The sequence below is a fragment of the Podarcis erhardii genome (assembly GCF_964252035.2).
Source record: "Podarcis erhardii genome assembly, chromosome: 3".
Taxonomy (NCBI): Eukaryota; Metazoa; Chordata; class Lepidosauria; order Squamata; family Lacertidae; genus Podarcis; species Podarcis erhardii.
In genome coordinates this window covers 118,989,596-119,017,437 of record NC_138507.1, presented here as the reverse complement: position 1 = coordinate 119,017,437, position 27,842 = coordinate 118,989,596, and the positions used below count along the sequence as shown (strand labels likewise).

General features: G+C 45.9%; 1 protein-coding gene across 10 annotated transcripts; it reads left to right on the top strand.

Annotated features, from left to right (window-relative positions):
• LOC309337838 (uncharacterized protein) lies at positions 1-27,360 on the top strand. 10 transcript variants are annotated; one of them, XM_081854756.1, is made up of 5 exons: positions 16,094-16,714; positions 17,494-17,619; positions 21,107-21,198; positions 21,391-21,564; positions 25,827-27,360. In XM_081854756.1, the coding sequence occupies exons 4-5, from the start codon at positions 21,465-21,467 to the stop codon at positions 27,080-27,082; spliced, it is 1,356 nt and encodes a 451-aa protein (XP_081710882.1). In that variant the 5' UTR covers positions 16,094-16,714; positions 17,494-17,619; positions 21,107-21,198; positions 21,391-21,464; the 3' UTR covers positions 27,083-27,360. The 10 variants fall into 10 exon arrangements, 7 of the variants coding, with proteins under 7 accessions (XP_081710881.1, XP_081710880.1, XP_081710878.1 ...); XM_081854755.1 differs by lacking the exons at positions 16,094-16,714; positions 17,494-17,619; positions 21,107-21,198 and adding exons at positions 1-945; positions 4,458-4,631; XM_081854754.1 differs by lacking the exons at positions 16,094-16,714; positions 17,494-17,619; positions 21,107-21,198 and adding exons at positions 4,152-4,265; positions 4,458-4,631.
• Positions 27,361-27,842: the final 482 nt, after the last annotated feature.

Below are 27,842 nucleotides of genomic sequence, written 5' to 3'. Positions count from 1 at the left end.
TGAGGGAAACTCAGGGGGGAAACTCCCTCAGGAAACCAGCGAAGGAGAGGAGGAGGCCCAGGGGAATCTGAAAGGGGATTGGCCAGCTGTCCAATGGAGAGGCTTCTGATTGGTCCAGCCCTGCTCTGGGGTGGGAAATGGGGTCTCCTGCCTCCATGTGGTTCTGGGAGCCCAGTAGAAACTGGTTTTCTGGCAGGAAACGCAGGGAAAGGATGGCTGGGGTCCCTCTTTTTCTTTGAACTGGGAAGAGTCCCAGAGGGAGGGGCCACACCCCTGAGCAACATGCGCCCCCCACTTGCCCCCCCCCCCGGGTCGCAGGTGTGTTTCATTCCTCGCCTGGGACACTTCCTCCGCCGTCTCTTTTCCTGGGGTGAAAAGCGGCTGCAGCAGAAAAAGACACTTGAGCGCGGGGAATATTTTTTGGGGGGAGGGGTCTCCCGGCTGGGAAGCCCCCCATCCTCCCCCCGATGAGCAGGAGGGTGTTTTTTGGAGGGGTGTCTTGAGGGAGCCATTACTGAGCCCAAGGCACCTCCCGCCACTAGGCAGCCCTTCGCCTCTTCTCCCTCCCAGCCTTTCCTTGGGATCCAGGAGCCTCTATGTTGGGGGAGAGCCAATGGACGCACCCCCCCAGTCTCCCTTGCAGTTAGTCGGCTTGGATGTGGGCTCTTTGGGGCAGAGTCCTTGACCCAGAGGGAGAAAGAGGGAGGGAAGGTGGGCAGCCGCTAGAGCGCAGGCGCAGAAGCAGGAAAACTGAAGGCAGGGAGAGGGAGGGGCGCGCTAGGCTTTGTAAGGGTTAAATGGAGCAGAGCTGGCTTCCTAGAGAGGACGGGAAGTGACAGGGGAGGGGGCAAGGTCCTCCAGAGCAGAAGCCCCTCCCTCCCCGTCCCTTCCTGCTTTCTTCCCTCTCCTTTGCAAAAGCTTCCTTGGTGCCCCTCCTGGAATCCGGTGAGTCACCTCTCTCTTCCCCCTGATTTTGCAGTGGGGAGAAGGGGGTCCCAGGGGTGCAGGGAGGGGGCATGGGGGTCCCTGTTCAGATCATGCATGGTGGGGAGAGACCCCCAAGTCAGGGAGCAGAGGGTCCTCCCTTGTCCTCTGCCAAGCCAGGGAGGGGCCACTTGCTGCCCTGTTCTTCCCTGGGATCCAGATTCTGCCTTCCTTTTGGGGGAGGGGACTTTGGGTCAGGAAAATAAACCCCCTTCAGATGGAGGGAAAAGTCACATATGTGAACAGAGGCTGCAGCCAGACGGGAGACAACAAGAAGAAAGGAGACAACAAGATAATCCACACAATGGAGAACCCATATAAATATTCAGAGTGAAGAGAGAACTTGAGTCAGAGCTCCCAGAACTAACGGGGGGAAGAATTAGTGCTTGAAATGTGGAAAGCTTCCTTCGCAGCTCCACCCACAATTCCCATGAGATACTTCATACAGGGGAGTGTTTGGAAAAAGCTTCATACAGGTCAGAAACCATATCAGTGCTTGGAATGTAGAAAGAGCTTCATTCAGTTGGTGAATCTAATTTTCCATGAAATATTTCCTGCAGGGGACTGTTTAGAATGTGGAAAAAGTTTCACCTAGGAAACCAGTCTCAATTTCCATTAAATAAAACACAGCAGGGATAATGATAGAATTTTAGAAAATGGTATAAGGCATATGGTATAACTGGTTTTAGGAAACTTCATGAAGAATTAAGGGGAAAGATAGCATTGACCTGGAGTAGTTACAAAATCTATGGTCTCTCCCCGAGTGCCATGGACCCTCCTCCAAAAAGAGCTTTTTTTGTTGGAATTATTTCAGAAGCCATAAAATTCCAACTCTCCTTCCATAATTTTCCCCATGATGTTAATTGAATAGGTTTACCTAAATCCATATCCCATTTGATCATTACCGCCTTTACCTGTTCATTCACATCCCCCCACTCCGATAAGGTTCCATACATTTTAGAAACTACTTTTGTTTTATTTTGTTTTGTAATAATTCTTTATCCAATACTGAAATTGCAAAACCCTTTTTCTTGTCAGCTTTGAAGACCTCATTTATTTGGTGATACTGGACCCAGCCTGTTAGGTGGTGTTTATTTCCACCCTCAGTTTGGTCAGACTCATGCTGGTAGCTTCGAGAACACTGTCCCACCATCTCGTCCTCTGTCGCCCCTTCTCCTTGGGCCCTCCATCTTTCCCAACATCAGGGTCTTCTCCAGGGAGTCTTCTCCTGAGGTGGCCAAAGTACAGTATTGGAGCCTCAGCTTCAGGAGCTGTCCTTCAAGTGAGCACTCAGGGCTGATTTCCTTCAGAATGGAGAGGTTTGATCTTGCAGTCCATGGGACTCTCAAGAGTCACATCCAGCACCAGAATTCAAAAGCATCAATTCTTCGACGATCAGCCTTCTTTATGGTCCAGCTCTCACTTACATACATCACTACTGGGAAAACCATAGCTTTAACTATACGGACCTTTGATGGCAAGGTGATGTCTCTGCTTTTTAAGATGCTGTCTAGGTTTGTCATTGCTTTTCTCCCAAGAAGCAGACGTCTTTTAATTTCGTGACTGCTGTCACCATCTGCAGTGATCAGGGAGCCCAAGAAAGTAAATTGTCTCACTGCCTCCATTTCTTCCCCTTCTATTCGCCAGGAGGTGATGGGCCCAGTGGCCATGATCTTCCTTTTTTTGATGTTGAGCTTCAGACCATATTTTGCACTCTCCTCTTTCACCCTCATTAAAAGGTTCTTTAATTCCTCCTCACTTTCTGCCATCAAGGTTGTGATATTTCTTCCGGCAATCTTAATTCTGGCTTGGGATTCATCCCGCCCAGCCTTTCGCATGATGAATTCTGCATATAAGTTAAATAAACAGGGAGACAATATACAGCCTTGTCGTACTCCTTTCCCAATTTTAAACTAATCAATACTTCCATATCCAGTTCTAACTGTAGCTTCTTGTCCCACATAGAGATTTCTCAGGGGACAGATGAGATGATCAGGCACTCCCATCTCTTTAAGAACTTGCCATAGTTTGCTGTGGTTGACACAATCAAATGCTTTTGCGAAGTCAATGAAGCAGAAGTAGATGTTTTTCTGGAACTCTCTAGCTTTCTCCATAATCCAGCGCATGTTTGCAATTTGGTCTCTGGTTCCTCTGCCCCTTCAAAATCCGGCTTGCACTTCTGGGAGTTTTCAGTCCACATACTGCTCAAGCCTGCCTTGTAGAATTTTAAGCATAACCTTGCTAGCGTGCGAAATGAGCGCAATTGTGCAGTAGTTGGAGCATTCTTTGGCACTGCCCTTCTTTGGGATTGGGATGTAGACTGATTTTCTCCAATCCTCAGGCCACTGCTGAGTTTTCCAAACTTGCTGGCATATTGAGTGTAGCACCTTAACAGCATCATCTTTTAAAAGTTTAAATAGTTCAGGTGGAATACCATCACTTCCACTGGCCTTGTTATTTGCAGTGCTTTCTAAGGCCCATTTGACTTCATTCTCCAGGAAGTCTGGCTCAAGGTCAGCAACCACACTACCTGGGGTGTATGAGACTTCTTTCTGGTATTATTCCTCTGTGTATTCTTGCCACCTCTTCTTGATGTCTACTGCTTCTGTTAGGTCCTTTCACTTTTGTCCTTTATTATGGTAATCTTTGTACAATCTTTCATATCTCCAATTTTATTGAACAGATCTTGCTTTTTCCCATTCTATTGTTTTCCTCTATTTCTTTTCATTGCTTGTTTAATAAGGCCTTCTTGTCTCCTTGCTATTCTTTGGAAATCTGTATTCAATTTCTTGTAGGTCTGCCTTGGATTCCGGTCCCGGGCCCTAAGGAAGTTAGATTAGCTTCAACCAGAGCCAGGGCCTTTTGAACACTGGCTCCGACCTGGTGGCACGCTCTGCCTCATGAGACCAGGGCCCTGCGGGATCTGATTCCTTTCCGCAGGGCCTGTAAGACAGAGTTGATCCACCTGGCCTTTGGCTTAGAATCAGTTTGATTCCCTCCCCCTTTCTCTTTCCTTTCTCCTCCTATGAAGAGACTGCATCCTAATGTTTTAATGTATCTGAATCTTTTAAATTGTATTTTAATCAACTTTTTATTATTGGTTGTTAGCCTCCCTGAGCCCGGTCTTGGCTGGGGAGGGAGGTATAAATAAAATTTTATTACTATTATTATTATATGTTAACGTCACAGGAAGATATGAACGGTTGACCTGGTCAGGTTGTCTCCTGCATCGCTCCCCACAATTTCTGAGCATTCCCTCCCAGGGACCTCCGAGAAATCTGGTGAGTTCCAGGAGAGTGGAGATGGGGACATGGATGGATGGAGGGTGAGGAGGGAAAGCTCTCTGGCCAGAAATGAGATAAAGCAGGGGTTTTGCTGTGGGTGGGGCCCCCAACATATTGGGAGGCTTCCCCTCCAGCCAGAAAATCCCTGCAGGGCCTCTGAGGCTGCCTTTGCTTCTTCCTCTCTCCCAGGACCCTGCAGCTTCTTTTGGCTCCTTGACTCCTCAGGAAGGATAAAAGACACAGATCCTTCAAAGCTAGTGAGGATGGAAGGGGGAAGATGGATGGTTGACCTGGTCAGGTTGTCTCCTGCATCCCTCCTCTCAACCACTGAGCATTCCCTCCCAGGGACCTCCGAGAGATCTGGTGAGTTCCAGGAGAGTGGAGATGGGGACCTGGATGGATGGAGCCAGAGAGGTATAGGGGCTTGCTCAGCTAGGGGGTGGGGGGAGGCAGGCAGGCAGATGAAGATGGAGAAGGGGGAGCACCTTTTTGGGCTCCCCCACCTGCCTGCCTGCTCCTTGGTCATCTGCAGGCAATTTGAGCTAGGAATAGGTCACAGCTCCCCAGCCACCGCAGCTCAAAAGGTCTAAAACCAGTTCTGTGATCTGAATGCCCTGCCAATGTCAGACAACTCACTGATCCCGCTTTGCAGTTTAAATGCAGATGGGGCCTCTGTGTGTTGTCTTTTTCCTTTTGGAATAACTTTTTATTTGCTTTTAAAAACAAGGAACATAGGACTAATAAATGATACAAATATGTAGACTAAGTCTTCGCATGCCATTTGCATATCAAAAATAGCAGAGTAATTTTGCAGGATTATCTTTAACATACGGTTCATCGTTAGTGGTCGGTGTATTAGTTCTGGGTTCATGAATTGGTTTGAACTGAGTTATAGTCACTTTTCCTCTTCTGTTGCTAATGAAACAATACAGAGTTGGTCTCCTCATGGACATGGGAGGGGGGTTCAAAGAGAGGAAAGCGATTTACTTATAAATTTAAATTTAGACCAACCAGATTGAGGCAACAGCTGACGGGGAGTGTTCAGGTGAAGATGTTGCTGTTTGTTTCACAGACAAGGTGTGGACGTTCCATACATACCAGTATGTGATGAACTTCAACTCTTTGGCTGGAGACCAACAGCATCTGGGATTCTAACATCTCCCACCGTGAACCCAGAATGGAGGGATGTCAACTGTTTCCTCTGTGAATGTTCTTCGTCTAGTCATGCCTTTTAAAACAGTGACCAGGATTCTCTGGAGAGACTTCCGGGTTAGTGCCATCGGCGAATGGCGGAGTTCCTCCGACCGGAGGAACGGGCTCTGTGGAAATTGGGTCTTCCCGCCGCGGCGAAGGCGGGGGCCCGCTAGAAATCCCAGGCGGAGAAGCCTGGGAACGTGGGGTTCAGCAGAGCACCAAGAGCACCTCCCCTACTCACGAGGAAGCCCATTTTCGGGGCTCCGGAGTGAAGTGGGGTGAGCAGCGCGGTGCTGCGAACCGATCGCTATTTCCATGGAGGGAAGCCGCACAGCCATCGCCGGAGAGCGCTACTTTTTCCTGATGACATTTGGACTCTAAGTCAAGTACCCGTGAGTAAAAACGGAGAATCGGATTAAGAAATCTGCAAAATTTATGACTTAGGCACGAAGCGGGAAGGTGTAAACAGGAAGCCCGCCTCCTGTTCTTGTATATAGATTGAAACAAAGATCTTGCAACCTAATAGCCTGAAAAGTTCTTTTAAAGTTGGAATTTTCCTGCATCCATAACCAACAAAACCCCCTTGGAAGCAGGAGAAAAGGGGGGGGGGATTTGACTGTTTAATCCTGCAGGAAGAGAGAAAAGGAATTTAAGTTTCCACTGTCCCAAACCTGGGGACGGGGTGTCGGGACAGAAACTGTTTGAGACGTCCATTGATTGAAAGTGGAGTACTTTGACAGATAGCCAAAAAAGAAAAAGAAAAGAGAAACAAATTAACTTCAATGCTACTTTCTGCATTTTTGCTCTTTAAAGAAACAAAGTATTTGAAACTGAAAGGACTTGAAATCGAAAGTAATTTCCTTTGTTGGATATATTTTAAAAATGGATACAAATAGAAATTGTGTCCCCTAGAGGGAGCCTGTCAGTTTGCTGTCGCAGCTTACTTGGAGACTCAACAGATGAGAGATTTGGATCGTGGGACCAGCCGTTTGACCTTGTCCTTGAACAGAAATGTGTTGGCAGGAAGGTTTGGTGTCTGCCCTTGGCATGACTAATGCTTTGCTGGAGCAGCTGCACGAGAAAATGAGCTTGATGAATGAAAAATTGGACTTTATGAATGCTGTGGCCAGTGAATATGATTTAATAGGGAATAAGGATAAAGAAGCTATACAGCGATCAACTCAGGGATCTGGTTTGACAAGGCAAGTCCAAGGGCAGATGGAGAAGGAAGAGGCAGTAGTTATTTCTCAAACAACACAAATGGAAAGATCCAAAGTCCTGCAGGAACAAAAGTTACTGCGTTGGAAGATTGAACTTGGAGAGTGCTGGGAAGTATTTGAAGTCAAGGAAGCTTTTAACTCTAGTGGGACTATGAAACAGGTGAACAGTTATCTTCTGCATAAATACTTTTTGGACTACAAAGATGAAGACGGGGAGTGGGACTGGGGGGAAGGGGACAATTTGATGAAGGAAAATGGAAACCATCACTGGATGGAACCCTCCGGAGACCCACTCCCCCAGAAACCAACAATAGACAAAGAAGTGTGTAAGCACAAACAAGAACAAAAAAAATTGCAGAAGGGGCCTAGAAGAGATTTAAGGGCCTCGGACATTAGAACACCAGATTGATGGACTATGTAATGGACAGAAAGGACTGACATGACCCGAAACCAGGAAGAAGGGACGTTGGATGAAAATTAGAGATATGAAGGGAAATTCTTTTGTTAATTTTGGAATTAGTGTAATATTAATGAAATTTGAGGGACTATGCTGGAAAGGAACTAAATTGGCTTTAGTAGAAATGATTTTAAGGAGAAATGTATGAATGTGATGTGATTTTGAAATTTTAAGATTTTTAAGATAAGATAAGGTTAAAGAGATTAAGGTAAATTGAATAACAGATTATATTAAAAGATGAAAAGGTTATGTTGATTAACAAATAAGATAGATTGTGAAGATTAATTATTTAAATTAAAATTGAGAAATATGGGAAGAATTTGCTGAAATAATGAATTAAACTAGAATACAAAAAGGGAGGTGTGAGGAGGTTTAAGAATTAAGCAAATGAAAAGCTATAATCTGAGATTTGTATTTTTTCTTTTTTTTCTCTCTTTTTCTTTTTCGGATTAGGGTTGGGGTTTTTCTATGTACTGATGAAACTTTGAATAAATATCATTTAAAAATAAATAAATAAAACAGTGACCAGTATTCTCTGAACCACCCAGGCCTTCTTAAATGCCGGCTTCAGAGTTTTTAGGGAAGTTGATGCAAATTCTGTCAGGCTTGTTGTTTTTGCTTCTGTTTGCATTTGATTGACCAAAGAGATGACTGACCTTGGAGATGGAGTGGATTCCAGGATTGAGCCAGAACAAGATCCATTCCAGATAAAAGCCAAGCAATATGTCAGTAAATACCAGCCAACAAAGGCAGTGAAAACTATAGAAAGGCCCCACATCTAACTATTTTTAGTTCTTCCTCTATCACAAGCATTCATTAACTTTGTTCAATGATCTGGAGCTCCATTTCTTCTTGAGGCTCTAATTCGCTTCTCTCTTCATTGCAGATGGTGATGAACTGGAAGGGAAGAACAAGGGGGAGCACAACAGAATCCACATAGTGGAGAAGTCATATAAATATTCAGAGTGTGGAGAGAACATCCGTCAGAGCTCGCAGTCCACCTCCCGTCAAAGAAAGAGCTTCGTTCAGAGGGATAGCCTTACTTCACATGAAAGAGCACAGAGTAGGGAGAAACCCTATCAGTGCTTGGAATGTGGGAAGAGCTTTAATCAAAGCACAAATCTCACTTCCCATCAAAGAATTCATACAGGGGAGAAACCCTATTACTGCTTGGAATGTGGAAAGAGTTTCACTAATAGCTCCCATCTCACTTCCCATCGCAGAATTCATACCGGGGAGAAACCATATCACTGCTTGGAATGTGGAATGAACTTCAGTCAAACGGCCAAGCTCACTTTGCATCACAGAATTCATACTGGGGAGAAACCCTATCAGTGCTTGGAATGTGGAAAGAGCTTTAGTCAAAGTGCACATCTCACTTCCCATCGAAGAATTCATACAGGGGAGAAACCTTATCATTGCCTGGAATGTGGGAAGAGCTTTATTCGCAGGTACAGTCTCACTTGCCATCAAAGAATTCATACAGGAGAAAAACCCTATCAGTGCTTCGAATGCGGGAAGAGCTTCGGGGAGGGGGCCAAACTCACTTTGCATGAAAGAACTCATACAGGGGAGAAACCCTATCAGTGCTTCGAATGCGGGAAGAGCTTCAGGCGGAAGGACACTCTCATTTCCCATCAAAGAGTTCATAGAGGGCAGAAACCGTATCACTGCTTGGAATGTGCAAAGAGCTTCAGTCAGAAGGTGCATCTCACTTTCCATCAAAGAATTCATACAGGGGAGAAACCCTTTCACTGCTTGGAATGTGGAAAGAGCTTCAGTCAGAAGGTGAATCTCACTTCCCATCAAAGAATCCATACAGGGGAGAAACCCTATCAGTGCTTGCAGTGTGGAAAGAGCTTCAGTCAGAGGCATAGTCTCACTTCGCATCAAAGAATACATACAGGAGAGAAACCCTATCATTGCTTTGAATGTGGAAAGAACTTCCGGGAGTGGACGCAGCTCACTTTGCATCAAAAAACTCATACAGGGGAGAAACCCTATCACTGCTTGGAATGTGGAAAGAGCTTCAGTAAGATGGTGAATTTCACTTCCCATCGCAGAATTCATACAGGGGAGAAACCCTATTAGTGCTTGGAATGTGGAAAGAACTTCAGTCAGAGGGCCCATCTCACTTTGCATCACAAAATTCATACAGGGGAGAAACCCTATCAGGGCTTAGAATGTGGAAAGAGCTTCACTAATAGCTCCCATCTCACTTGCCATCGCAGAATTCATACAGGGGAGAAACCCTATCAGTGCTTGGAATGTGGAAAGAGCTTCCGAAGGAGCTCCCATCTCACTTGCCATCAAAGAATTCATACAGTGGGGAAACCAAAAAAGAGAAATAAAAGAAAAAATATTAAACAACCCTTACAAAATACAATTGTATAGAAAAGAGAAAGGGGGGATATAAACTAAAAATACTGTTTATGACATTTGTATCATATATATCATATCATTCGTCAACACATAGAAAGGCAGGCTCCCCCACTTCTCCCCTGCGTGACCCCCTCTTCTCCCCGTATCCCACCCAGAGAGATCCTTCCTTCCCTGCATTCCTTGCAGGTCCCTCGGACCTCCAACTGTCCTCTTCCTATGTGTGTCCTAAATTCAAAATAAAGGAATCTTAATATAAAATATTAAAAATACTAAAAAATAGATGATGATGATGATCATTTATTGATACGCTTCCCATCTGGCTGGTTTTCCCCAGTCACTCTGGGCATCTTCCAACAAAATATTAAAATACAGTAATCCATCAAATATTAAAAGCTTCCCTAAACAAGGCTGCCTTCAGATGTCTTCTTAAAGACTGGTAGTTGTTTTTTCCTTTGACATCTACTGGGAGGGTGTTCCACAGGGCAGGCACCGAAAAGGAAACTCCCATCTCCGTCTGAAAATCATCTGTAGCAACAATTATTCATAATTTGCAATCCAGAATAAACCCAGCTGTATTTCGTATACAGTGGTGTAGTGCTTAAGAGCGATAGATTCATAATCTGGAGAACCGGGTTCGCGTCTCCGCTCCTCCACATGCAGCTGCTGGGTGACCTTGGGCTAGTCACACTCCTTTGAAGTCTCTCAGCCCCACTCACCTCACAGAGTGTCTGTTGTGGGGGAGGAAGGGAAAGGAGAATGTTAGCCGCTTTGAGACTCCTTTGGATAGTGATAAAGCGGGATATCAAATCCAAACTCTTCTTATCCTCTTCACCAAGATGACACTTTCCCTTCATTCCCCCCCCCCAGCCCAGCTTTCAAATCTTAATCAACTCAGACAGTGCAATATGACTCTCATAAGGATCGTCTAATAATCCAAATTAGTATTTCTCCAGTTTCTAGGTCCAGTTTCTATAAAGCCTTTTAAAAACTGTTCCAACAAATCTCAGCCAAGTCACAATGGAAAATTTTGGTCTCTTATAATGTTCATCCAATCCTGTTTCCTCTTCTTTCTTCTTTCCCTAATCTTTGGACATTTCAATCCACTGGGGATGGGGAAGAAGGCATCTTAATTCCTTTTCCTCAAACGAGATCATAGCTTGCCTTGTTCACCGTTTCAGGAGTTGCTTTGCATCCTCTTTTGTTGGCTGTACATTTTTCTCTGCCGCTCATTCCCACACCAGCTCAGCCCAAATTCGTCTTTCCCTGGGGCTCTTTCTGTCCCCTCCTGTTCTTCCCTCGCCTGCTCAACACAACCTTCTGCCTCTCCCAGCGACTCCTTTCCAACGACTCACAGCTTATGACCCACACATTCCCCTCCGTCTCTTTTTCTGTGTCTTCAGTCCCAAGGTGATCCATGTCTGCATGGAGAGCAGAGCTGCAGAAGCTTCTTTGGAGTGGATGCATCTGGTTCTCCTTAAATCACGCAGAGGCAAAGTTCATTGGCAAAAGAACTTTCGACTAAAGGTTTCTCAGCTTTTTCAAGGGATCCTTATTAAACTTGGGAATGTCTGCATGTGATCCCATCTCTACAGCTCACAAAAACACCAGAGAGAAGGTGGGCTGGAGCCTGAAAGGCGAAAGCATTGGCCTCGAACGCAGGCCTCAGGAACGCTTTCCCCCATGGAGACCTGGGACCCCTTCTCCTTCTGAAGGGACCTCTGAGGTGGAAGCCAGGGTGGATCAGTCCCTGGACCTTGGAGGCGATTCCATGTGCTATGTTTCACACACTTCCCCTCAATAAGGAGTGGCTGAATATTCAATTTACATTTCCTAAATCCACAATAATCTCTTTTGTTTTCTTTAAGCTAAAGAGTAAGTTTTTCCTGCACCACTCCCCCAACTGCTCAACATCCTTTCTATAGGCCGATTCCCCCTCTCCAGCCGTGATTAAACCAACCACTGTTGTATCATGTTGTTTAGTCGTTTAGTCGTGTCCGCCTCTTTGTGACCCCCTGGACCGGAGCATGCCAGGTCCTTCTGTCTTCCACTGCCTCCCGCAGTTTGGTAAAACTCATGCTGGTAGCTTCAAGAACACTATCCAACCATCTCATCCTCTGTCGTCCCCTTTTCCTTGTGCCCTCCATCTTTCCCAACATCAGGGTTTTTTCCAGGGAGTCTTCTCTTCTCATGAGGTGGCCAAAGTCTTGGAGCCTCAGCTTCAGGATCTGTCCTTCCAGTGAGCACTCAGGGCTGATTTCCTTCAGAATGGAGAGGTTTGATCTTCTTGCAGTCCATGGGACTCTCAAGTGTCTCCTCCAGCACCAGAATTCAAAAGCATCAATTCTTTGGCGATCAGCCTTCTTTATGGTCCAGCTCTCACTTCCATACATCACTACTGGGAACTATACAGACCTTTGTTGGCAAGGTGAGGTCTCTGCTTTTTAAGATGCTGTCTAGGTTTGTCATTGCTTTTCTCCCAAGAAACAGGCGTCTTTTAATTTCGTGACTGCTGTCACCATCTGCAGTGATTGTGGAGCCCAAGAAAGTAAATTGTCTCACTGCCTCCATTTCTTCCCTTTCTATTTGCCAGGTGATGGGACTAGTGGCCATGTATCATATGCAAACTTAATGATCTTATTACTGGAGTTGGGGGGGGGGGGCCCAGTCAGCTGTATAGAGCGTATATAAAAGTGGTCTCAACATGCACTCCTGTGGCATCCCCATATTCATGATGAGATCCGCAGAGACATGGGAACCCATCTGGACCCATTGGGAACGGTTTGATAGAAAATTTAATATCCACCTGCACAAACATGGTGGAAATCCCAGGTCTAATAGTTTGGGCACCAATCTATGCGGAAGAATAGTATTAAATGCAGAACTGAAGTCTACAAATAACAATCTCACGTAGTTCCCTTTCTTCTCCAAATGAGTCAGGACAGGATGTAAAGCCATTGCCACAGCATCCTCCGTGGATCTCTTTGCCTTGTACGCAAACTGGTAAGGGTCAAGTCCTACTGGCAGACAAGATATGATATGGTTCCTGTCACCGGAAATCACCCCCCCCCCATCTACACGTGTACCACACAAGCACCACACACACATACACGCATCTCCCCTCCCTGACCTGAGAGATGTCCCTTTAGAGGGTCATCTCCTAAAAGCCTTCCGTAAATAAGGAAGCGCAAGACTGACAACCGTTCGCCATAAGCGCTCCGCTTCGCCCCATTTTACTGTGAGTAGACCGGGCGCCTGAACTCTAGGTCAAACAGCGGCCGCCTCAGCCAATCATCGTTGCCGAACAGCGCCCCTGGTGGCGGCTGCGCTGGTACTGCAGCCGGCATTCGCCATGTCCCTGTTTGACAGCTCACTGATACAATGTTTCCGAGTTCAGTCAACCATGACTGATCCAATCAAGACCTTGCTACATTGTTTCCTGAACTTGGAGCTGGTTTGAACTTCAAAGTCTTTCGCCGTTTTATATTCACCAAAAATCAGCCGTATGTCGGATTTTCATCGGACCACTTTTATTCCACTGCACGTTACAAGGACTATCAAAGGGGGGTGACTTGGGACGGAGTGGCCATAATCCCTTGACCGAGCAGTCACGTACTCTGCGACCTTTTTCCGCTGACAGGACAACCTTGATAGCCCTCGTGATGGGCTTAGACACAGGGCTGTCAGGGATTCAATAACTTGCATATCTTAGTGTATTCCGCACGGACCCTCACAAAGGACACTGACCGGATTCCCCTCAGGGGGCAGGAAACTTCGCCCTTCTCCTTTGTTTTTCAGAGTGACTCATGTGGGGAGGGGAGAGGAAGCTCTGGCCAGGTGTCAGGACACTCGGATTACCTGTGAAACCCCTCCTCGACTCCTCCTAATTCTAATGTAATCGTGATGTAAATATGATGTAATTCTGGGGGTGTAGTTTGGGGGATTAGCAACTAATAAAGGTTGGGGTCATCCTTTGTTCGGGGCTTCCATCTTGCTTCACCTCGTGGACGGTGGGAGCCCTGTCGCGACAGTCTTTTCCCTAATAAAGACCGAGCCTACTGGCTGCCGTTTTGCTCTGATTTGCCCTGGTCGGTGTCTTCATTTGTCCAAGAGAGCCCTCGGATTTTCCCGTTACAGTTCCTTACCCACTTTTGCTTTCCTGATACCCCTCTTCAAGTTCGCTCTTTCTATAGCATATGGTACCCGGTCCCCAGTTCTAAAAGCATAGTTTCTGGCCTTCAAGAATCTCCTAACCTCTCCCATCATCCAGGGCTTCCTATTCGGATACAACTTAACATACCTTTCCCTGGTGCATTTCCTGTGCCGAATCTAATATAATCCAGGACCGTTGATGTAGAAGTTTCTAGATCTTGATGGTCAAACATATTCCAATCGGTCTCCTGGAAACAGTCCTGCAACTGCTGAGAGGCTCCCTCAGGCCACAGAGTAACCATCCGTGTTTGTAGCTGGCCTTGTTTCCTGAGGGGTGTGTACACTGGTGTCAGAAGCAGGGACACATAAATCACTGAGGTGCGCCTCATATTCCCGGCTGATGTTCGTATACACCTTGTCAAGAGTATTTTCTCCCCTTATTGCGCATTCAATGTGCTGATGGGATTTTGGGAGTACTGCCCTCACATCTGTGTGAGTGAAGTCTCCCACGATAATCTGCGCTGCCTCAGGGTATCTGCTCAATTTAGCATTGATGTTTTCATGCATACTACTCATGGCCCTGCAGGCATTTGCAGTTGGTGCTACATAAAAAAGCTGCAGAGATAGTGCCGGATAGTGCGCACCCCGGAAATGATCTCTTTCAGCTTCTGCCTTCTGGAAGAAGGTACAGGGTTATAAAGACTAGGACTAGCCACCTGAGAAACAGTTTCTATCCAAATGTGATTTTGGTTTTAGATGCAGTGTAAGGTAGTCTCTATGAGAGTATATTGTATTTAATTATGGGGTATCAGAGTTTTTAGGGGGCTGACCAGGTTGGGATAGCAGGCTTGTTGGTTTTTGAATGTCTGATGTACATTTTTTCAATTTCGTTCTGTATGGGACAATGACAATAAAGATTATCGTACTGTATTGAGACTCATCTGTAAAGTGCCATATCATGTTCCTTTCCCCACTTGCCAGGAGTCTGAGCTCCATTTGGGGTTCCTCCTTCCGCACCCCAAGGTTCCCCCAAAGCCTTGGGGAAGGAAACTGAGGCAGGCTCTACTTGCTCCCCAGGGCCCTGCAGGGGATTCAGGGTGGGGCACCCCCAGGAAGCCTTGGAAGAAAGGCAGGAGACCCTCAGCAGAGAACAGCCAAGTCCAGATCTTCTCCGCAATGGCTTCCTCTTCTGAGAGCCCCCTCTCTTTCTTGTCTGGGCTGGACTGGGAGGACCCCAGTTCAGCCAGTTCCCTAGAGTCCCCCCACTGCCTCCTGAGACCCACAGGGATCAGGAGTGGGAGCGGCTTCTCCTGTTCAACTACTGCCTGAGGGGAAGGAACAGATGTCTTGGCCCATTTGGGGGGCAAGTGAGGACCATCCAGAAAGGGCTCCTGGGACCCCGAGGGGCCAGAAGGGGAGTCTCCAGCCTCGTCTAGGCAAGAGCCCCCTTTCCCCTAGGCCTGCAGGTGGAGCCCTTCTTCTAGCGCTGACTCTTGGGGTGACCAAGGATGCTGCTCCGGGGGTCAAACTCCCCTCAGGGAACCCTCCACCTTTGAGGGGGATGAAGCCCTTAGTACTACTACTACTACTGTTATTCTCCTCCTTCTTGGGCCTCCGAGACAGAGAGGGGCTTTCCCTCCTGGCCCCCTTTGTAGAACCTGGCGGATCCCCCAAGGCCGCTTGCCTGGTGTCTCCCAACAGAGAGGCCTCCTCCGTGGGGCCAACATGGCGAGGAGAGAGGCTCCCCTGCGGAGGCCAAGCCATCATAGCAGGAAGGCGGCTGAGGACCAAAGGTGCCGCCCTCCTTGATCCGGGAGGAGAGACCCCGAGAGCGTGGGACCCCCGAGGCCCACAGGGGAGCCAATGGCGTCTGTGGGAGCGGCTGGGGCCCCCGGAACAAACAAAATGGCGTTCCCGCCTATTTTTGGAAAAGGGCGGGAAACGCCTTCTCCTGGCCCTGCCGCCTCCGTGGGCTCCTAAACGGCCTCCCTGGACCTGGGGGGGGGGGGGAAATCCAGCTGCCCCCAAACAATGAGGGGAACGAGGAACAGGAAGAGAAGGAAGGAGAAATGAAGGATAAGCTGGGAGGGGGAGCAGCCATGAGGGAAACTCAGGGGGAAAACTCCCTCAGGAAACCAGCGAAGGAGAGGAGGCGGCCCAGGGGAATCTGAAAGGGGATTGGCCAGCTGTCCAATGGAGAGGCTTCTGATTGGTCCAGCCCTGCTCTGGGGTGGGAAATGGGGTCTCCTGCCTCCATGTGGTTCTGGGAGCCCAGTAGAAACTGGTTTTCTGGCAGGAAACGCAGGGAAAGGATGGCAGGGGTCCCTCTTGCTTTGAACTGGAACTGCTTTGAACCCGCGCCCCCCCTCCTGGGCTTCCACACTGCCCCCCCCCCGGGTCGCGTGTGCGTTTCATTCCTCGCCTGGGACACTTCCTCCTCTGTCTCTTTTCCTGGGGTGAAAAGCGGCTGCAGAAGCAGAAAAATCCACTTGACCGGGGGGGGGGCATGATTTTCGGGAGGGGAGGGGTCTCCCGGCTGGGAAGCCCCCCCTCCATCTACCCCCCCCCCGCTGAGCTGGAGGGTGTTTTTTGGAGGGGTGTCTTGAGGGAGCCATTTCTGAGCCCAAGGCACCTCCCGCCACTAGGCAGCCCTTCGCCTCTTCTCCCTCCCAGCCTTTCCTTGGGATCCAGGAGCCTCTATGTTGGGGGAGAGCCAAGGGACCCCCCCCCGTCTCCCTTGCAGTTAGTCGGCTTGGATGTGGGCTCCTTGGGGCAGAGTCCTTGACCCAGAGGGAGAAAGAGGGAGGGAAGGGGGGCAGTCGCTAGAGCGCAGGCGCAGAAGCAGGAAAACTGAAGGCAGGGAGAGGGAGGGGCGCGCTAGGCTTTGTAAGGGTTAAATGGAGCAGAGCTGGATTCCTAGAGAGGACGGGAAGTGACGGGGAGGGGGCAAGGTCCTCCAGAGCAGAAGCCCCTCCCTCCCCGTCCCTTCCTGCTTTCTTCCCTCTCCTTTGCAAAAGCTTCCTTGGTGCCCCTCCTGGAATCCGGTGAGTCACCTCTCTCTTCCCCCTGATTTTGCAGTGGGGAGAAGGGGGTCCCAGGGGTGCAGGGAGGGGGCATGGGGGTCCCTGTTCAGATCATGCATGGTGGGGAGAGACCCCCAAGTCAGGGAGCAGAGGGTCCTCCCTTGTCCTCTGCCAAGCCAGGGAGGGGCCACTTCGCAGGAGGTCTGCTGCCCTGTTCTTCCCTGGGATCCAGATGCTGCCTTCCTTTTGGGGGAGGGGACTTTGGGTCAGGAAAATAAACCCCCTTCAGATGGAGGGAAAAGTCACATATGTGAACAGAGGCTGCAGCCAGACGGCAACATTTGCACATGGGGGGAGCACAGGGAGAAGAAAAGCCCTTCTGCATCTGCAGCAGCACAACCGGACCCCTTCCTCTGTCCCAGATGCAACAACACATGTCTCTCCCCCAGATCTCACTCCCAAAGACACACTCTTCCATGGTCTCCTAAGACAGATGGGTGCCAACCAACCAACATTCCCTCCCCTCCCCCTCCTGGTGCCCCTTGAAGTTGGCTTGAGGGCATTGGGAGGGTCCACCCCACCAGATGAAGAGAGTGGAGGTCTTTCCATCTGGAAAATGGGAATGCTTGCAAAGATTTACTTGAAAATGAGTGCCATATAGATAATAAAATTATTATGTTATGGAATTGCCCCACTTACACAAAGATTAATACCCATCATTTAAATACACAAGAAAATTGTTACAGAAATGAACAGAGCAATGTGCAGACAATCATCTTTCTTCTCCCTTTTTCTCTTAGGGTCCAGTGTGCTTTGAGCATGTAGCTGTTTCTTTCACAGAGGAGGACTGGGCTTTCCTGGATCCTGACCAGAGAACTCTGCAGAAGGAATTCAAGGAGGAGAATCGTGGGATCGTGGCCTCTCTGGTAAGGCTCCCTGCTGGATCATAAGATCAGTTTTGAAATTCCATACAGATCTCTGAAGGACAAACCTCCCCTATTTTTAGGGAGCCCAATAGCACCACCTACAGCATCTGAGATGTTAACACACCCACAACTCTCCTGGAATGGAAAACTCTCAATAGGAGATGTATCTCCTGTTCTGTCTGGGAATATTTTTCCACCAGTCCTGACTTTTCAAACCATGATGAGGCTGGTCTGAGCTGCCCAGGCCTTCTTCAGTGTGGGCTTCAGAGATCTTAGGGACGTGGAGGTACATCCTGTCAATTTTCTCTTTCCCTTTCTGCATCTCTCTGTTTTTGGTTGAGCAAAGAAATGACTGAGCTTGGAGCTGGAGCGGATTCCATGACTGAGCCAAATTAAATCCATCCCTGGAAAGAGCCAGGCTTTTTGAATCTCCGGTTCCCATAAATCTCCGGTTAGCTAGTACTAGCCAAAAAAGGCAGTAACTCCCTTCCCTTCTTCCTCTGTCACAAGTATTTATTTGCACACAATGGAGAACCCATATAAATATTCAGAGTGTGGAGAGAACTTGAGTCAGAGCTCCCAGAACTAACGGGGGGAAGAATTAGTGCTTGAAATGTGGAAAGCTTCCTTCGTAGCTCCACCCACAATTCCCATGAGATACTTCATACAGGGGAGTGTTTGGAAAAAGCTTCATACAGGTCAGAAACCATATCAGTGCTTGGAATGTAGAAAGAGCTTCATTCAGTTGGTGAATCTAAAAAGTTTCACCTAGGAAACTAGTCTCAATTTCCATTAAATAAAACACAGCAGGAATAATCATAGAATTTTAGAAAATGGTATAAGGCATATGGTATAACCGGTTTTAGGAAACTTCATGAAGAATTAAGGGGAAAGATAGCATTGACCTGGAGTAGTTACAAAATTTATGGTGTCTCCCCGAGTGCCATGGACCCTCCTCCAAAAAGAGCTTTAATTTGTTGGAATTATTTCTTTTTTTCCAATTTTTGGCAATTAATGTTCTCACTGCCACTGTGGCGTAAAGAAATGCTTCCTTATTTTCTTTTGGTATATCTGCATCCAATATTCCCAATAAAAAGGCTTCTGTTTGGGGGGCAAATTTTTGTTCAAATGTTTCTTTAGTTCTTCATACACCGTATCCCAGAAGCCCTTGATTTTATCACATAGACACCACATATGCAGAAGTGTCCCCTCTACTTGGTTACACCTCCAACATAATTTTGATTTTCTTTTATACATTTTACATATCTTGGTTGGTGTTAAATACCATCTATAAAACATCTTTATCAAATTTTCTATTATTGCCTCACAAGCCGTAAAATTCCAACTCTCCTTCCATAATTTTTCCCATGATGTTAATTGAATAGGTTTACCTAAATCCATATCCCATTTGATCATTACCGCCTTTACCTGTTCATTCACATCCCCCCACTCCGATAAGGTTCCATACATTTTAGAAACTACTTTTGTTTTGTTTTGTTTTGTAATAATTCTTTATCCAATACTGAAATTGCAAAACCCTTTTTCTTGTCAGCTTTGAAGACCTCATTTATTTGGTGATACTGGACCCAGCCTGTTAGGTGGTGTTTATTTCCACCCTCAGTTTGGTCAGACTCATGCTGGTAGCTTCGAGAACACTGTCCCACCATCTCTTCCTCTGTCGCCCCTTCTCCTTGTGCCCTCCATCTTTCCCAACATCAGGATCTTCTCCAGGGAGTCTTCTCCTGAGGTGGCCAAAGTACAGTATTGGAGCCTCAGCTTCAGGATCTGTCCTTCCAGTGAGCACTCAGGGCTGATTTCCTTCAGAATGGAGAGGTTTGATCTTCTTGCAGTCCATGGGACTCTCAAGAATCTCCTCCAGCACCAGAATTCAAAAGCATCAATTCTTCGATGATCAGCCTTCTTTATGGTCCAGCTCTCACTTCCATACATCACTACTGGGAAAACCATAGCTTTAACTATATGGACCTTTGTTGGCAAGGTGATGTCTCTGCTTTTTAAGATGCTGTCTAGGTTTGTCATTGCTTTTCTCCCAAGAAGCAGGCGTCTTTTAATTTCGTGACTGCTGTCACCATCTGCAGTGATCAGGGAGCCCAAGAAAGTAAATTGTCTCACTGCCTCCATTTCTTCCCCTTCTATTTGCCAGGAGATGATGGGCCCAGTGGCCATGATCTTCGTTTTTTTGATGTTGAGCTTCAGACCGTATTTTCACCATCTTTCACCCTCATTAAAAGGTTCTTTAATTCCTCCTCACTTTCTGCCATCAAGGTTGTGATATTTCTTCCGGCAATCTTAATTCCGGCTTGGGATTCATCCAGCCCAGCCTTTCGCATGATGAATTCTGCATATAAGTTAAATAAACAGGGAGACAATATACAGCCTTGTCGTACTCCTTTCCCAGCGCATGTTTGCAATTTGGTCTCTGGTTCCTCTGCCCCTTCAAAATCCGGCTTGCACTTCTGGGAGTTTTCAGTCCACATACTGCTCAAGCCTGCCTTGTAGAATTTTAAGCATAACCTTGCTAGCGTGCGAAATGAGCGCAATTGTGCAGTAGTTGGAGCATTCTTTGGCACTGCCCTTCTTTGGGATTGGGATGTAGACTGATTTTCTCCAATCCTCAGGCCACTGCTGAGTTTTCCAAACTTGCTGGCATATTGAGTGTAGCACCTTAACAGCATCATCTTTTAAAAGTTTAAATAGTTCAGCTGGAATACCATCACTTCCACTGGCCTTGTTATTTGCAGTGCTTTCTAAGGCCCATTTGACTTCATTCTCCAGGAAGTCTGGCTCAAGGTCAGCAACCACACTACCTGGGGTGTATGAGACTTCTTTCTGGTATTATTCCTCTGTGTATTCTTGCCACCTCTTCTTGATGTCTACCGCTTCTGTTAGGTCCTTTCACTTTTGTCCTTTATTATGGTAATCTTTGTACGATCTTTCATATCTCCAATTTTATTGAACAGATCTTGGTTTTTCCCATTCTATTGTTTTCCTCTATTTCTTTTCATTGCTTGTTTAATAAGGCCTTCTTGTCTCCTTGCTATTCTTTGGAAATCTGTATTCAATTTCTTGTAGGTCTGCCTTGGATTCCGGGCCCGGGCCCTAAGGAAGTTAGATTAGCTTCAACCAGAGCCAGGGCCTTTTGAACACTGGCTCCGACCTGGTGGCACGCTCTGCCTCATGAGACCAGGGCCCTGCGGGATCTGATTCCTTTCCGCAGGGCCTGTAAGACAGAGTTGATCCACCTGGCCTTTGGCTTAGAATCAGTTTGATTCCCTCCCCCTTTCTCTTTCCTTTCTCCTCCTATGAAGAGACTGCATCCTAATGTTTTAATGTATCTGAATCTTTTAAATTGTATTTTAATCAACTTTTTATTATTGGTTGTTAGCCTCCCTGAGCCCGGTCTTGGCTGGGGAGGGGGGTATAAATAAAATTTTATTACTATTATTCTTATATGTTAACGTCACAGGAAGATATGAACGGTTGACCTGGTCAGGTTGTCTCCTGCATCGCTCCCCACAATTTCTGAGCATTCCCTCCCAGGGACCTCCGAGAAATCTGGTGAGTTCCAAGAGAGTGGAGATGGGGACATGGATGGATGGAGGGTGAGGAGGGAAAGCTCTCTGGCCAGAAATGAGATAAAGGAGGGGTTTTGCTGTGGGTGGGGCCCCCAACATATTGGGAGGCTTCCCCTCCAGCCAGAAAATCCCTGCAGGGCCTCTGAGGCTGCCTTTGCTTCTTCCTCTCTCCCAGGACCCTGCAGCTTCTTTTGGCTCCTTGACTCCTCAGGAAGGATAAAAGACACAGATCCTTCAAAGCTAGTGAGGATGGAAGGGGGAAGATGGATGGTTGACCTGGTCAGGTTGTCTCCTGCATCCCTCCTCTCAACCACTGAGCATTCCCTCCCAGGGACCTCCGAGAGATGTGGTGAGTTCCAGGAGAGTGGAGATGGGGACCTGGATGGATGGAGCCAGAGAGGTATAGGGGCTTGCTCAGCTAGGGGGTGGGGGGAGGCAGGCAGGCAGATGAAGATGGAGAAGGGGGAGCACCTTTTTGGGCTCCCCCACCTGCCTGCCTGCTCCTTGGTCATCTGCAGGCAATTTGAGCTAGGAATAGGTCACAGCTCCCCAGCCACCGCAGCTCAAAAGGTCTAAAACCAGTTCTGTGATCTGAATGCCCTGCCAATGTCAGACAACTCACTGATCCCGCTTTGCAGTTTGAATGCAGATGGGGCCTCTGTGTGTTGTCTTTTTCCTTTTGGAATAACTTTTTATTTGCTTTTAAAAACAAGGAACATAGGACTAATAAATGATACAAATATGTAGACTAAGTCTTCGCATGCCATTTGCATATCAAAAATAGCAGAATAATTTTGCAGGATTATCTTTAACATACGGTTCATCGTTAGTGGTCGGTGTATTAGTTCTGGGTTCATGAATTGGTTTGAACTGAGTTATAGTCACTTTTCCTCTTCTGTTGCTAATGAAACAATACAGAGTTGGTCTCCTCATGGACATGGGAGGGGGGTTCAAAGAGAGGAAAGCGATTTACTTATAAATTTAAATTTAGACCAACCAGATTGAGGCAACAGCTGACGGTCAGTGTTCAGGTGAAGATGTTGCTGTTTGTTTCACAGACAAGGTGTGGACGTTCCATACATACCAGTATGTGATGAACTTCAACTCTTTGGCTGGAGACCAACAGCATCTGGGATTCTAACATCTCCCACCGTGAACCCAGAATGGAGGGATGTCAACTGTTTCCTCTGTGAATGTTCTTCGTCTAGTCATGCCTTTTAAAACAGTGACCAGGATTCTCTGGAGAGACTTCCGGGTTAGTGCCATCGGCGAATGGTGGAGTTCCTCCGACCGGAGGAACGGGCTCTGTGGAAATTGGGTCTTCCCGCCGCGGCGAAGGCGGGGGCCCGCTAGAAATCCCAGGCGGAGAAGCCTGGGAACGTGGGTTTCAGCAGAGCACCAAGAGCGCCTCCCCTACTCACGAGGAAACCCATTTTCGGGGCTCCGGAGTGAAGTGGGGTGAGCAGCGCGGTGCTGCGAACCGATCGCTATTTCCATGGAGGGAAGCCGCACAGCCATCGCCGGAGAACGCTACTTTTTCCTGATGACATTTGGACTCTAAATCAAGTACCCGTGAGTAAAAACGGAGAATCGGATTAAGAAATCTGCAAAATTTATGACTTAGGCACGAAGCGGGAAGGTGTAAACAGGAAGCACGCCTCCTGTTCTTGTATATAGATTGAAACAAAGATCTTGCAACCTAATAGCCTGAAAAGTTCTTTTAAAGTTGGAAATTTCCTGCATCCATAACCAACAAAACCCCCTTGGAAGCAGGAGAAAGGGGGGGGGATTTGACTGTTTAATCCTGCAGGAAGAGAGAAAAGGAATTTAAGTTTCCACTGTCCCAAACCTGGGGACGGGGTTTCGGGACAGAAACTGTTTGAGACGTCCATTGATTGAAAGTGGAGTACTTTGACAGATAGCCAAAAAAGAAAAAGAAAAGAGAAACAAATTAACTTCAATGCTACTTTCTGCATTTTTGCTCTTTAAAGAAACAAAGTATTTGAAACTGAAAGGACTTGAAATCGAAAGTAATTTCCTTTGTTGGATATATTTTAAAAATGGATACAAATAGAAATTGTGTCCCCTAGAGGGAGCCTGTCAGTTTGCTGTCGCAGCTTACTTGGAGACTCCACAGATGTGAGATTTGGATCGTGGGACCAGCCGTTTGACCTTGTCCTTGAACAGAAATGTGTTGGCAGGAAGGTTTGGTGTCTGCCCTTGGCATGACTAATGCTTTGCTGGAGCAGCTGCACGAGAAAATGAGCTTGATGAATGAAAAATTGGACTTTATGAATGCTGTGGCCAGTGAATATGATTTAATAGGCCCGAAAAAGACCCAATATGGAGGCCAAATGGCCAAAATATTGGGAAATATTAGAAAAAGATGAAGACAATTGGAACTTGCAGAGTTTGGAGAAAATGAAGGATAAAGTGCGAGACTGGTTACATTACGCCCAGATTAAAGAAGTTTTTAAAAATGACAAAAAATTAGGGTTCCAGGTGGAGAAATCAAAGTTGGAAACAGAATTGTTAGAACCAAAGACTAAGGTATTATCAAGAATGTATAACTTGCTGTTAAAATGGAACACACAAGACGAAATGGTTAAATCGGTTATGATAAAGTGGGCACAGGACATTGGGCATAACATTATGTTTGAGGACTGGGAAAGGTTGTGGACCATTGGGCTGAACTTCACTGCATGTAATGCTTTGAAGGAAAATGTAATGAAAATGATATACAGATGGTACATGACCCCAGTTAAACTTGCCAAAATATACCATTCGTCTGATAATAAGTGTTGGAAATGTAAAGGAAATGAAGGAACATTCTTTCACCTCTGGTGGACTTGCCCTAAAGTGAAGGCCTTCTGGGAAATGATATATAATGAGTTGAAAAAGGTATTTAAGTATACCTTCACTAAGAAACCAGAGGCCTTCCTCCTGGGTATTGTCGGCCAGAAGGTGTTAAAGAAGGACCGAACATTTTTTATGTATGCAACAACGGCAGCAAGGATACTCATCGCCAAGAAATGGAAAACTCAAGATCTACCCACACTGGAAGAGTGGCAGATGCAGCTGATAGACTATATGCAACTGGCGGAGATGACTGGCAGAATCCGAGACCTGGAAGAAGAAAGGATTGAAGAAGATTGGAAGAAATTTAAGACTTATTTACAAAAATATTGTAATTTGGTTGAATGTTAAGAAGGATGCTTGATCATAAATAACTGGCCACCACTAAATTAGACTGGAATTTGATGATAAGTCAGATTAAGGAAAACATAAACCTTTTGGAGAATTATTAGATTATATTTAAATGATTGGATATAAGATTGCAAATAAGTTGATAATTTGCTTGAAAAACTTTCCAACGATGTAAGTGGGAGCAGAAGACATGAGGAAGTCCAAAGAAGTTATGAAATTATGTTATGATTTAACCAATGTTGTTTATTATCTGTGCATTTCTTTTATAAAAAAAAAACCTTAATAAATATTTATATATATATATAAAAAAAGAAAATGGAAACCATCACTGGATAGAACCCTCCGGAGACCCACTCCCCCAGAAGCCAACAATAGACAAAGAAGTACGTAAGCACAAACAAGAACAAAAATTTTTGCAGAAGGGGCCTAGAAGAGATTTAAGGGCCTCGGACATTAGAACACCAGATTGATGGACTATGTAATGGACAGAAAGGACTGACATGACCCGAAACCAGGAAGAAGGGACGTTGGATGAAAATTAGAGATATGAAGGGAAATTCTTTTGTTAATTTTGGAATTAGTGTAATATTAATGAAATTTGAGGGACTATGCTGGAAAGGAACTAAATTGGCTTTAGTAGAAATGATTTTAAGGAGAAATGTATGAATGTGATGTGATTTTGAAATTTTAAGATTTTTAAGATAAGATAAGGTTAAAGAGATTAAGGTAAATTGAATAACAGATTATATTAAAAGATGGAAAGGTTATGTTGATTAACAAATAAGATAGATTGTGAAGATTAATTATTTAAATTAAAATTGAGAAATATGGGAAGAATTTGCTGAAATAATGAATTAAACTAGAATACAAAAAGGGAGGTGTGAGGAGGTTTAAGAATTAAGCAAATGAAAAGCTGTAATCTGAGATTTGTATTTTTTCTTTTTTTTCTCTCTTTTTCTTTTTCGGATTAGGGGTGGGGTTTTTCTATGTACTGATGAAACTTTGAATAAATATCATTTAAAAATAAATAAATAAAACAGTGACCAGGATTCTCTGAACCACCCAGGCCTTCTTAAATGCCGGCTTCAGAGTTTTTAGGGAAGTTGATGCAAATTCTGTCAGGCTTGTTGTTTTTGCTTCTGTTTGCATTTGATTGACCAAAGAGATGACTGACCTTGGAGATGGAGTGGATTCCAGGATTGAGCCAGAACAAGATCCATTCCAGATAAAAGCCAAGCAATATGTCAGTAAATACCAGCCAACAAAGGCAGTGAAAACTATAGAAAGGCCCCACATCTAACTATTTTTAGTTCTTCCTCTATCACAAGCATTCATTAACTTTGTTCAATGATCTGGAGCTCCATTTCTTCTTGAGGCTCTAATTCGCTTCTCTCTTCATTGCAGATAGTGATGAACTGGAAGGGAAGAACAAGGGGGAGCACAACAGAATCCACATAGTGGAGAAGTCATATAAATATTCAGAGTGTGGAGAGAACATCCGTCAGAGCTCGCAGTCCACCTCCCGTCAAAGAAAGAGCTTCGTTCAGAGGGATAGCCTTACTTCACATGAAAGAGCACAGAGTAGGGAGAAACCCTATCAGTGCTTGGAATGTGGGAAGAGCTTTAATCAAAGCACAAATCTCACTTCCCATCAAAGAATTCATACAGGGGAGAAACCCTATTACTGCTTGGAATGTGGAAAGAGTTTCACTAATAGCTCCCATCTCACTTCCCATCGCAGAATTCATACCGGGGAGAAACCCTATCAGTGCTTGGAATGTGGAATGAACTTCAGTCAAACGGCCAAGCTCACTTTGCATCACAGAATTCATACTGGGGAGAAACCCTATCAGTGCTTGGAATGTGGAAAAAGCTTTAGTCAAAGTGCACATCTCACTTCCCATCGAAGAATTCATACAGGGGAGAAACCCTATCATTGCCTGGAATGTGGGAAGAGCTTTATTCGCAGGTACAGTCTCACTTGCCATCAAAGAATTCATACAGGAGAAAAACCCTATCAGTGCTTCGAATGCGGGAAGAGCTTCGGGGAGGGGGCCAAACTCACTTTGCATGAAAGAACTCATACAGGGGAGAAACCCTATCAGTGCTTCGAATGCGGGAAGAGCTTCAGGCGGAAGGACACTCTCATTTCCCATCAAAGAGTTCATAGAGGGCAGAAACCGTATCACTGCTTGGAATGTGGAAAGAGCTTCAGTCAGAAGGTGAATCTCACTTCCCATCAAAGAATTCATACAGGGGAGAAACCCTTTCACTGCTTGGAATGTGGAAAGAGCTTCAGTCAGAAGGTGAATCTCACTTCCCATCAAAGAATACATACAGGAGAGAAACCCTATCAGTGCTTTGAATGTGGAAAGAACTTCCGGGAGTGGACGCAGCTCACTTTGCATCAAAAAACTCATACAGGGGAGAAACCCTATCAGTGCTTGGAATGTGGAAAGAGCTTCACTAATAGCTCCCATCTCACTTGCCATCGCAGAATTCATACAGGGGAGAAACCCTATCAGTGCTTGGAATGTGGAAAGAGCTTCCGAAGAAGCTCCCATCTCACTTGCCATCAAAGAATTCATACAGTGGGGAAACCAAAAAAGAGAAATAAAAGGAAAAATATTAAACAACCGTTACAAAATACAATTGTATAGAAAAGAGAAAGGGGGGGATATAAACTAAAAATACTGTTTATGACATTTGTATCATATATATCATATCATTCGTCAACACATAGAAAGGCAGGCTCCCCCACTTCTCCCCTGCGTGACCCCCTCTTCTCCCCGTATCCCACCCAGAGAGATCCTTCCTTCCCTGCGTTCCTTGCAGGTCCCTCGGACCTCCAACTGTCCTCTTCCTATGTGTGTCCTCCTAAATTCAAAATAAAGGAATCTTAATATAAAATATTAAAAATATTAAAAATACTAAAAAATAGATGATGATGATGATCATTTAGAATCATAGAATCATAGAATCATAGAGTTGGAAGAGACCACAAGGGCCATCGAGTCCAACCCCCTGCCAAGCAGGAAACACCATCAGAGCACTCCTGACTCTGCTTAAAGACCTCCAAAGAAGGAGACTCCACCACACACCTTGGCAGCAAATTCCACTGTCGAACAGCTCTTACTGTCAGGAAGTTCTTCCTAATGTTTAGGTGGAATCTTCTTTCTTGTAGTTTGGAACCATTGCTCCGTGTCCGCTTCTCTGGAGCAGCAGAAAACAACCTTTCTTCCTCCTCTATGTGACATCCTTTTATATATTTGAACATGGCTATCATATCACCCCTTAACCTCCTCTTCTCCAGGCTAAACATGCCCAGCTCCCTTAGCCGTTCTTCATAAGGCATCGTTTCCAGGCCTTTGACCATTTTGGTTGCCCTCCTCTGGACACGTTCCAGTTTGTCCGTGTCCT